The 12,529-nt window shown below is 37.5% G+C and overlaps 1 protein-coding gene across 26 annotated transcripts in view; it reads right to left on the reverse strand.

The window, feature by feature from the left end:
- The window catches only part of LOC111190550 (alpha-tectorin-like), a 68,818-nt gene extending 61,463 nt beyond the window's left edge, over positions 1-7,355 (reverse strand). For all 26 annotated transcript variants that reach the window (XM_049473953.1, XM_049473946.1, XM_049473938.1 and 23 more), the window contains exons 1-2: positions 7,277-7,355; positions 6,849-6,924 (exon numbers count right to left, since the gene is read on the reverse strand). In XM_049473953.1, coding sequence (XP_049329910.1) covers positions 6,849-6,897 — 49 coding nt within the window. In that variant the 5' untranslated portion in view covers positions 6,898-6,924; positions 7,277-7,355. The remainder of the gene's footprint in view (positions 1-6,848; positions 6,925-7,276) is intronic.
- Positions 7,356-12,529: the final 5,174 nt, after the last annotated feature.

Below are 12,529 nucleotides of genomic sequence, written 5' to 3' on the forward strand. Positions count from 1 at the left end.
GACCGAATCTCAGCCAGCTTTGAGGAGTCAGAAACCGAATAAGGCCCAGACTTGGTCCTACGTTCAAAAAGACACTGGGCCAAGTTCAGTGGCCGGATCTCAGCCAGCTTCCAGAACAGTCAGAAACCAGTGCAGGCCCAGACCTGGTCCTACATTCAAAAAGACACTGGGCCGAGTCCGGTGACCGACTCTCAGCCAGCTTCGAGGAGTCAGAAACCGAATAAGGCCCAGACTTGGTCCTACGTTCAAAAATACACTGGGCCGAGTCCGGTGGCCGGTTCTGGGCCACCTTTGAGGACAGTCAGAAACCAGCTAAGGCCCAGTACTGGGCCAGCACTCGGTGGCTATCTGGGAGGTTAGCTAGTTGTAACTTATAAATTAAAGCTAGGTTAGCTAGTCATAACTTATAAATTAAAGCTAGGTTAGCTAGTTATAACTCATAAATTAAACCTAGGTTAGCTAGTTATAACTCATAAATTAAAGCTAGGTTAGCTAGTCGTAATTCATAAATTAAAGCTGTGTTAGCTACTCATAACTTATAAATTAAAGTCTAGGTTAGCTAGTCATAACTTATAAATTAAAGCTAGATTAGCTAGTTATAACTTATAAATTAAACCTAGGTTAGCTAGTTATAACTCATAAATTAAACCTAGGTTAGCTAGTCGTAATTCATAAATTAAAGCTGTGTTAGCTACTCATAACTTATAAATTAAAGCTAGGTTAGCTAGTTCATCTCATTTCTCATCTCATCTCATCTCATCTCATTGTCAACCGCTTAATCCTTGAAGGGTCGCGGGGGGGGGGGGGGGGGGGGTGCCGGAGCCTATCCCAGCAGGCATCGGGCGAAAGGCAGGATCCATCGCAGGGCAGACGGACACAGACAGACAAACAGACACATTCATTCACACACCCACACCTAAGGGGCAAGTTCAATCAACTTCCAATTAGCCTGAACGTGCCGTCTTTGGACTGTGGGAGGAAACCGGAGAACCCGGAGGAAACACACGCAGACACAGGGAGAACGTGCAAACTCCACACAGAAAGACCCGGGTTGCCCCAGCCGGGAATCGAACCCAGGCCGTCTTGCTGTGAGGCGGAAGTGCTACCCACTGCGCCACCGTGCCGCCCGGTTAGCTAGTTATAACTTATAAATTAAAGCTAGGTTAGCTATTCATAACTTATAAATTAAAGCTAAGTTTGATAGTTATTTATAACTTATAAATTTAAGCTAGGTTAACTAGTCATACCTTATAAATAAAAGCTAGGTTAACTAGTTATAACTTATAAATTAAAGCTAGGTTAACTAGTTATAACTTATTAATTAAAGCTAGGTTGGCTACTTATAACTTATAAATGTAAGCTAGGTTAGCTAGTTAACTTAAAGCTAGATTAGCTAGTTATAATTTATAAATTAAAGCTAGGTTATCTAATTATAATTTTTAAATTAAAGCTAAGTTGGCTAGTTATAATTTATACATTTAAGCTAGGTTAGCTAAGTTAGTTATGATTTATAAATTAAAGCTGTGTTAGTTAGTTTTAATTTATAAATTAAAGTTAGGTTAGCTAGTTAATGTTATAACTTATAATACACCACTCTAAGCAAAAGGCCAAGCTCAAGCCCATTAATTCCTGCAATTTTTTGAAGGTAAGCTTCATCTGCTTCTTTGTTTATCTTATCACATGGTCCATTTGTTTTGATTGTGTGTCCTAAAACATGGTGTGCTCTACACAGCATGCAAAGTACCATTACGTCGTTGCCCACACTCTATTCTTCAGAATTCATTTGTAGTTTTAACAAATTTAGGGTGTTTATTTTGCTGACTTTGTTCTCTCCCACAACTGTTATTCTTTTACAGCTTCAAAACATGTATTTTACAAATTAGACAATGACGTCATATCTAGCTATTTTTATGACAGCCAAAAGCTACTTTCCCTACTGAGGAGTTGGCATCACTACTGTCATCCAGCAGGTATTATTTGGGTGGTGGATCTCAGCAGTGACACTGGCATGGTTTTGCATACTTAAGAAAAAAAAGTTGATTTGAAAGACTTATTTTTGTGTTTATAAATATTTATAAATATATATGATGAACCACAAACTGCTATTGAACTTATGTTTTATGTCAGTTGTATTAATATAAATTATTACTCTTAATCCTTACAACAGAAACAGCTTAATTAAAAATGTTTTGAAGGGTATACTTAAAAATATAATGGACGCTTGGGCACCTTTATTATTAAGTAATGTGTGCTTTAAGATTTTAGTTAAAAAGGACCAAAAATGACGTACTAGTTTTACATAAAAATATAGTGCAACATTTCTGTAACCTTAACATTATTAAGTAATGTTTGTTTTAAGATTTTTGCTAAAAAAAAAAGAATATATATATATATATATTAAATTAAATTACATTTTACTGAAAAATACATTTAAATAAATTTTTACCTTTTAATTACAGTGGTTTTCAAAAGTATTTATTGAATTATTTCATATTTTGTCATCTTAAAACCACAAATATAAATGTATTTGGAAATGGACTTTAATTCATAGACCAACACAAAGTAGCACATATTTGTGAAGTGGAACAAAAATTATAATGATTTTAAATAAAGATCTAAAAAGTGTGAAGCACAAAAGTATTCAGCCCCCTTTACTAAGAAACCCCTAAATAAAATCCTGTTAAATTAATTGCCTTCAGAAGTCACTTAATTAGTTAATAGAGTTAAGAGAGCTGTGCGTAATTTAGTCTTTGTAAATACAGCTGTTCTGTGAAGGGCTCAGTGGTTTGTTAGAGAACACTAGTAAACAAACAGCATCATAAAGACCAAGGAACTCTCCAGACACGTCAGAGATAAAGTTGTGGAGAAGTTTAAAGCAGGGTTAGGATATAAAAACATATCCCAAGTTTTGAGCATCCCAAGGGGCACGGTTCAATACATTATTAAAAAATTAAAAAAGGATTCTAAACCTGCAAACCTACCAAGACATTGCCATCCATCCAAACTGACAGATCGAGCAGGGAGAGCACTGGTCAGAGAAGCAGCCAAGAGGCCCATGGTCACTCTGGAGGAGCTGCAGAAATCCACAGCTCAGGTGGGAGAATCTGTCCACATGATAACTATGAGTTGTGCACTCCACAAATCTGGCCTTTATGGAAGTGCCAAGAAGAAAACCATTGTTGCCACAAGCCATGTAGGGGACACAAGCAAACATATGGAAGAAGTTCTGTGGTCAGATCAGACCAAAGTTGAACTTTTGGCCTAAATGCAAAACACTATTTGTGGCAGATCACTGCACATCACTCTAAACACACCATCCCCACTGTTTAACATGGTGGTGGCAGCATCACAGAAGCTGGTCAGAGTTGGAGGGAAGATGGATGGAGTTAAATACAGGGCAATCCTGAGATTCACCTTCCAGCAAGACAGTAACATACAGATAGAGCTGCAGTGGAATGGTTTAGATTAAAGACTATTAATATGTTAGAATGACCCAGTCGGGGCGCCGAGTGGTCCAGCGGTCTAAAGCGCTGCCACTATGAGCAGGAGGTCGCAGGTTCGAACCCCAGCTCATGCAGCTTTGCCATCAAGCTGCCGGCGTCAGAGGGAGCAAAATTGTCCCTGCTCCCTCTGGGTGGGTAGATGGCGCTCTCTCCCCACATCACTCCCAGGGCAATGTCTGCAGCACAGGGCGTCTGTGAGCTGATGTACCGGAGCCGGGCCGCTGTGCTCAGGCAATGCTGCATCAGCAGCAGCTCGAAAAGAAGCGGTGGCTGGGTTCACATGTATCAGAGGAAGCATGTGCTAGGCTTCACCCTCCTGGTGTGTTGTGGCATTACTAGTGATAGGGGGAGTCCTAATGAGTGGGTTGGGTAATTGGCCGTGTAAATTGGGGAGAAAAAATGGGAAAAAATTAGAAATGAAAAAAAAAAAAAAAGAATGACCCAGTCAAAGTCCTGACTTAAATTCTATTGAGCATTTGGGGCAAGACATGAAATGTGTTGTTCACAGACGCTCTTCTTCTATCTATTTTGTAAAAGAAGAATGGGTCAAACATCTCAGTCTCCAGATGCACAAAGCTGGTAGACACGTACCCCAAAAGACTGCAGCTGTAATTGCAACGAAGGGTGGCTCTACTCATTATTAATATATGGGGTCTAAATACTTTTGCACATCACACTTTTCAGATTTTTATTTGATTAAAATTTTGAAAATCATGTATCATTCTTGTTCCACGTCACCATTATGTGCTACTTTGTGGTTGTCTATCACTTAAATTCTCTTAAGTTTGTGGTTGTATGATGACAAAATGTGAAAAATTTAAGTGGTATGAATACTTTTGCAACATTTTTTTGTAAAATTGACCAGAGATTATGTGCTAGCTTTATATAAAAAATATAGTGAAACATCAGTTTATGATCTTTAGTAAAAATGATAAAAAGCTGGGTTACATTTAAAAATAAGCTTGCAGAAATGTTGCCTTATATTTATAAGCATAAGTAACACATCTTTATTTTATTTTGTGCCTGAGTCACAAGTGTAGATTTGGAACCCTGTGTCAGGGATAGCTAAATTAAAACAACGTGAACTCTCTGGATTAGTGTGGGTGGACAGTACTGTGAGTGGATGACCTGAACACTTTTATGTACGAGTTGAACATTTTCTTTGCTCACTGCAGTTGGCATGGGGGCAGGTGATGTAAGGGCCCAGGCTGTGGCTGGTCAATGTGCTATTTCTCCCGAGGCCACCAGATGGAGATGTAGAGTGACCACAGCCTAATTCAGAGTAATTATCAATACCTGGAGCATCATTTTTAAAGGGTGTGTACCATAAAAACAAGCCTGAAATGTGCGTGTGCAACATCTAATACAAGAACTGTGATTTATAAAGAGATACTTGACGTGGAAATGAGCGTACATTTAAACAAGTTTGGAGGCATGCATATCCATTTAAAAGATTGCAGAGAGAGTGGGAATTAGTGACATTATGTGGTAAAGCACAGAATTGCGAAAAAAAAAGTAAATGCGCAAACCATCCTCACGCATATTCATACCACATAAATCAAGATTAAGAACGGAAAATTAGCCATTACGTGTTTAAATATATTTTTGTTTATATGACTGGTTAATTAACCAATTAATGTTGGGGGCAGATTTATAGAGACCATCGTTACTGAATCAGGTAAAAAAATGTCCATTTACAGGTGTTAATAAACCATGGAAAATGTGCGCAGGTTAATCAGCTGTTTAAATCTGAACACTTTTTAAACTCTTTAATAGTTTATCTTTTGAGCTTCATTATTAAACTGCTGCAGACACATGTTGGCTAAAACCACCAAACAACACATTCTTTCTCACCTCATCCTTTGAAACAAGGACTTCTACTTCACATTCTCCAAAATGTTACTTCCCTTCGTTATTCTGCTCTGGATAAATGGGAAATCCCACATTTAAATATTTATTGAGTGATTTGCATGGACCTTTTATGGGTAAATGTCGGCAGTACGGAGGTGAAACACGAGGCTGGTTCATCTCTGCACATTTTTTGTACAGGTTGTGATTTAGAAAGAGTAACAGCATTCATGTGTGCTTTGGCACACATTTTTAAATCAGATATTTTTGGGGGCGCACAGCATTTCCTGTTTTTTGTGTGCGCCCACACTTTCACGCAGAGTTTTATAAATGAGGCCCCTGGTCTTCTCCTATTGAAGGGAAGCCACCACTGTGCTTAATCTTTTTATTCCTGAGACTGCCACATGCTTCGACTTCCTGTTTTTTTTTTCTGTTTTCCAGTAACTTCTTAAGGTTTATCTGGTACCTCTGTCTTTAAAAACTAAATAAATACGGAAAAAAAGAAATTAGAAAGCAAAAACCTTTCCTAAGTATTTTGAGTTTCTACTTCTCTGTGGTTATTGTTTGACATTCATGCCTGTTTATTACTTTTCCCATGTAAGGGGACACAACATGCACAGTGCTCCTGCATGGCTAAGATAGGATTGGGTGGCTGACCATTGACTGTTGTCAGGGTTGTGTACTTTAGTCTTTTCTTGGTTTAAAATTGGTTTACAATTTAAAACAGAGTTTAAACATTTAGAAGACCCTATATACTAATACATATTGAATTCAATTTATTTAAATTGAATATAACATGTCTTAGGTTCTCTAACCACTCTCTGAATGTTTAGCTAATAAGACTGCTCAAGACTGACTGTTGTAGTTATTCTTAAATTAGTTTTCAGTTTGATATTGCAATATGGACTAATAAAAGTTATGTTACAGCCTGGTTTTGACTAAATGTGTATTACAGATTGTGAACTGCTGATGTCGCTGTTGTATTCTGGGTGGCACTAGACTGACTGGACTGGTTCTGTGGGATTTTTGTAGACAATTAAATTCCTAGCTTTAAAAACAATGAGCTGTGTAGATGATTGACAAATGCACTTTCATAATCTCTGCACTGCATAACAAATGTGAGATAATGACTGATGACTGAAAATCACATGATTAATAAGAACCAGTGCTTAGTATTTAATCAAGATGTAATCTTTCATATCAGCAGCTCAGATATAACCCATTGTCTGCTGCTGCTGGTATCTGTAGTATTAAAACTTGATACACTGCAGTGAATGTTTTATTAAAATAAATGCAAATATATATATATAATATCAGGTGACATGAGAATCTGAAATAAAGCACTAATTACCTTCTGACTGTCCTATATTCACTTCCCCGTGTGAAATAAAGATAATTCAATAATAACAATAGTGTTTCAATTAAAAGTTGTTAAAAGTAGTTTGTTATTTTGGTAGTTCTGCATTTTAACAATATATAACATTTACAAAAGCTTACCACTGATCAGCAGCAGTAGGGGAATACACAGTGGGATTAAAAACCCCATTGTGTCCTCCAGCCCCCAGATTCAGCCCTGTAGAGAAACATTACATTAACATTACAAACCAATATTATATCTGTATATATTTCATATTTATAATATGATTTACTTCTCCTTTACTTTCTCCTTTTAACTGCTTCTGTAGCTACAACATTCTTCAATTTACTCTTTGTGATCTTTTGCTTTGTTTTTTTAAAGTGTAATATTTGAGGATGTAATATTTCAGTTGTTTAATAATTAAGCCCATTCTGTATTTTTTTTTCCTTTGCAGTAACACATATCACCATTCTGCAGCATTTTCTCAAGATGCCAGTAAATCAATAAATAACAGAAAATTATCCTACAAAGACATCAATCCTATTATTAAATACTAAAGATGATTTACCTTATATGGCAGTTCAGCAGCAGGGAGAAGCCAGCAGGTGTATCTGAGTTTAAAGATTCTGGACCTGCTGGACTTCTTTACTCCGCTTCGTATTTGTAGATGTGTTTAAGAATGTGGGAGGGTTATAAATGATCACCAGAGATGACCTTAAACCAGTTCTATTGAGATCACGTTATGCATATTAACCATAGCACGAGATTATGTCCTTCCCAGAAGTGTACAAAGTGTTTCATGAACCAGAAGCTGACACTGTGCCAGAAACGTATTTAAAAAAAAAAAACATCAGTGTAGTCTAAACAAAAAGTGCTGTACGCTGCCCAAGCTAACATGCTGTCCTAAATATTTTATATACAGTCATTACTGTACTTGTATTACAGTGCAAATGCTGGTAAATAAACAGCTCAGTAAAGATCAGTTACAGCATTCCACCATGACTCATTATAATTCATACTTATTTACAACAAATGCAGTATAGCTAGTAATCGATTGAGATTAGATCCAGAACGAAACCTGAGATGGCCTTAAAGAGGTTTTGTCGCCATGTTTCCTTTGCAACTTGACACTAAGCACTTTATTGTTTGCTAGACTCATTCAGTGTCGTGGCTATGACAACCTGGATGGGGCTCGGCAGAATGTTGCCTGTGATTAAGCAAGTTAAGGTACTGTATACTTATAATACAAAGTACAAAGACATTGAAACAGTGTCCCAATGACTGTGCGTTCTAGATGGGTGTGTATGTGTGTGTGTGTATGTGTGGGTGTGTGTGTAAGATTTTATTTTTAGTTCAGTCTCTGTATGTTGAGGAAGACCAAGTGTAATGTTGGTATTATACCAGCTAGAATACAAGTTCAATGTCACAGAAGGGTAAATAAAAGGGTTGTATAAAAAGGATAAATAAAAGATGAGTTGTAACTAAACTAACAAAATGACCAGACCACGCCCCTGTTCTCTCTTAGACCAAGATAATTGCAGGTGGAAAAGGGGAGGCATCCATTGTTGAAACAAGAATGTGCACTAGAACTTTAGCTAAGACCACATTTGTACAAAGTAATTTTCACCAACTACACGGTATTACCAAAAGTAATCACTCACCCATCCAAATCATTAAAATTAGGTCTTCCAATCGCTTCATTGGCCACAGGTGTACAAAACAAGTAGATTGCCATGCAGATTGCTTCTACAAACATTAGTGACAGTAAAGTCCAGTATGGGACAGTGATAGGATGCCCCCTGACCAGTCGGGAAATTGTCTCGCTACTAAATATTCCACAGTCAACTGTTAGTGGTATTATAACAAAGCACATAGGAATGTCAGTAATTTAGCTACAAAGTGAAATAGGTAAAATAACAGAGGCAGGCACTGAGTGAACATAGGTTGCCAACTTTCTGCAGAGTCTGAAACTACAGATCTCCAAGCTTCATGTAGCTTCAGATTAGCTCAATAACAGTAGAGTCTAGAGAGCTTAAAGGATTGGGTTTCCATAGTCAAACAGCTTCATCAAAGCCTCGCATAACGTAATGCAATGGAAAGCGTAGGATGCAGTGCAGCTTGACCCGAAGTGAGAGAAGTGGAGATGTGTTCTCAGGTGTGTCAAATTGTGCTTCTCCATCCGGCAGTCTGATAGAGGTCGCGGCCCGAAGCACCCTCTAGGGGTCCGCAGGCTCATCCTCAGAGGGAGACAGTAGTCTGTTGTGAGCACTTTAAATCAGGGGTCTCAAACTTGTGGCCCGCGGGCCATTTGCGGCTCGCAGAACGATATTTTGTGGCCTGCGACCTGAAATCAAATTTTAGCGTTAGTGCACGCAAGCACACAAGAAATACGCATCCTCTCCCTGTCCACCAGCACAGCGCATCCTATTTATTTCAATAAAGAGAGCGGCTGCATGAGTGCAGTAATTTGAATTAAAAAAAATGTCACTGATTCGCCCACATGGATATGCCCAGATACCGAGCCGAGTCATCAGGTATTCTATCGAGTTGTGCTACTCTGTCAAACCACACTACTGTGTATATTTAAAGGTAAAAATAAAAAGAAGCACACTATTAGAGCATGTTTCCAGTAAGAAGTTCATGTACTTACTATATTTGGAAAGCTTAAATCACTGTTTCAGGGTATGGTAGCAAGAGTTTATTGTACTCAGTTTTTTTTAGATCTTTTATTATTATTATTATTATTATTATTATTATTATTATTATTATTATTATTAATATTAGGGGGTCTTGACGCTTTCAAGTTGTAAACAGGTGGGCCGTAAGGTAGAAAAGGTTGCGAACCCCTGCATTATGCCAAGTGTTTAATTTTGGTGTTGGGGGGAATATGGTGTTGCGCTGTTTTTCGAGAGTTGGGCTCGGCCCCTTGGTTCCAGTGAAAGGAACTCTTAATGCTTCAGCATGCCAAGAGATTTTGGATTTCATATATTTTCATAACATATTTTCTTATCTTGTCACATACCATCATGTCCACATTATCATCATTCATATTATTCATATTAATATAACAAACTAAAACACAACAAAAGTGTGAGAATAGCATACACATTCTTGAAGCTAGCATCATTCATTATTCTATCAATTAATAGACAGCTGTGATTATCTATTTTCCAAGTACTGTTTTTTTCTTTCTTCATTAAGAACACCAAATCACCAAATTCTTACTCTTATGTCGTCTCTCTCTCTCTCACACACACACACACACACACCATTGCCTTAATACATAATACTACAGTTATGGGTTCACTGGCACTCGGGTCCTTGAGCAGGGCCCTTAACCCTCTCAGCTCCAGGGGGGCTGATGGATTATCCTGCACCACTAAGATATGTGTATAGAAGCGTATCATGTAAAACATGTCAAACTGCATTCCAGTGCTGAGGCTAATCCGGTTCACAGCTCTGTAACAGGAAACTGCTGCACTTTATTCAATCATTTATTTATTTATTTATTTATTTATTTATTTATATGTCATTATGTTATCACTATGACATACATTCCTCAGATTTCTAATATAACAAGTTAACAGAAGAAAAAAGTTAAAGTTTAATTTTGCATTAATATAATTTGATTCTGTACAGAAGTTTTTTTTGTGTTTTATTTTTTTATTTTTTCTTTCAATATTATTATTATTGTGCTCTTGAAATACGAGAACAGAAAAGGAGTCAAACTGCATTCCAGTGCTGAGACTACACCTGTGCACACCTCTGTACCAGGAAACTACTGCACTTTATTCAATAATTTATTCCAAGGTGTGGGAACCCTATAGTTTTAGTTTGGATTTTTGTTCTTCCTCATTCTTCTAGAAAAAGACTCTTTGGCAGTTATCGTTAAAGCTTGATTGCAGTTGATGCTATTCTGTCTTTATTGTCTTAATGCTGATAATAAGAATCTGAATGATATAATACACAGGACTGACGGTGATATCTGTAGAGATTTTCTAAAATGGGTAAATCTTGTATTTTGTAATCTGTATTCATCACATGCAGATTTGGCAGTAATGACAAAAACTGCTCTGCATCTGATTAATCAAGCTTTCATGTCTCATGGAAATAAACTTTATTTGAACACAAATCATGGATCAACACAAGTTTGTACTATAAAGTGCCAGCCCTCTAGCTCCTCAAAAACTGGTCAGAATGAAATGTAACATAAACATATTCTCCAGTTTTACTGTAGGATCCTTTATCTTCAAGCTGTATGCAGCACTGGCCAACACCGCTCTTCAGCGCTGTCCAAGGTGCTTAAACCCCCCTGTTTAACACTGCTGTTTTGACCAATGTTTTTGTCTAAGCTCTACTTCCAGTGGCTACTCAGCTACAGTGTTTTTAATTAGCTGAGTTAGTATCTCTCCAAAGAAATCTTCACAGACAAGAACAAGGGAACACAGAGAAGGGAATTCTTATTTCAGTTGCAGCACATGGCTGAAACCTCAACCCTGCTGGTCGGCACTGCAGTTTTGGACAACATTACTCACTGCATGGCTAAGGGGAGGAGCCAGTATCAACATATGTATCATAAAAAGCTGCTGTGAAAGCAATGAGAAAACACTTCACTCAACATGGCAGTTCTCGCTTTTTTTCCTCCAATTTTACTGTCTGTCTATGGCCTTTTTTATATTCTGAGGGAAGAGTTGTTTTTGATTTATTTGTGTGGAATATTGTAACTAAGATAAGAGCAGTCATTATGGGTGGACCTGTGGGGTCTAAACAGATTTCTCAGTTTGATTTACAATACAGCACCCCTAGTTAAAATGTGTTAAAAGCGTATTTTTTTTTTCTCACAACCTTCAATTCAAGTGAATAAAAATAAATCCTGACTAAGAATTAATTATTATTTTTAAAATGACCTGTTTCACAATTATTGGCACCCTTAAGAATTTCTTGGAAATAAATGTATTTGAACCATTTATGTCATTTCTACTGTAGTTTATAAAGTGGATCAAAGTATCTAGGAACCTTTAATTAGTAATTCATCACTTCCTGGGGTAGAAATTTGGCATTACACAGAGGGCTATTTCTCTTACTCACTACTAAACACTATTCAAGTAAAGCAGCTGTGTTTCAATTTTCATAAATTAGGCAATGGCTACAAGAAAATAACCTCTCACCTGCAGATGCCCTTATCTACAGTCAAAGCAATCATCAAAAAGTTTAAAACATCTGGAAGAGTGACAAACAAGCCTGGAAGAGGATGCAAATGTAAGATGGCAAGAGAAGTAAAATCATCAGGCGCTGTCTACAGGCCAACAAGCTGTTTGGGAGGCGTGCAGCACGAAGAAAGCCTTTGAGGTATAATCATAAGCATATAAGGGTGGAGTTTGCCAAGTGGTACTGGGAATGACCCTAAACATGTGGCCAAATCTACTCATAAATGGTTCACAAGGCACAAAATCAAGCTCCTCTCATGACAATCTCAGTCCCCAGACCTCAAACCAATAGAGAAGCTGTGGTGTGAGCTGAAGAGGAGAGTGCATAGGAGAAGACCCAGGACTCCCCAGGAGGAGGATTTAGAAAGATTGTGCAAAGAGGAATGGTGGAAGATCTCTTTTTATATTCTCCCCTCTTGTGAAGAGTTATAGGAGAAGATTAAGTACTGTCTTGTTGGCAAAAGGGAGTTGTACAAAGTACTAACACCAGGGATGCCAACTGTGGCACACATGATTTCATTTAAAATATTTATTTCTTAATGTGTGATTTTTTTCCCCCCACCAAATAAAGGCACTTGAATTAAACCTTAGATTCCTCTCTTTTTTGAATTGTT

The sequence above is a fragment of the Astyanax mexicanus genome, unplaced genomic scaffold, assembly GCF_023375975.1.
Source record: "Astyanax mexicanus isolate ESR-SI-001 unplaced genomic scaffold, AstMex3_surface scaffold_48, whole genome shotgun sequence".
NCBI classification, from domain to species: domain Eukaryota; kingdom Metazoa; phylum Chordata; class Actinopteri; order Characiformes; family Acestrorhamphidae; genus Astyanax; species Astyanax mexicanus.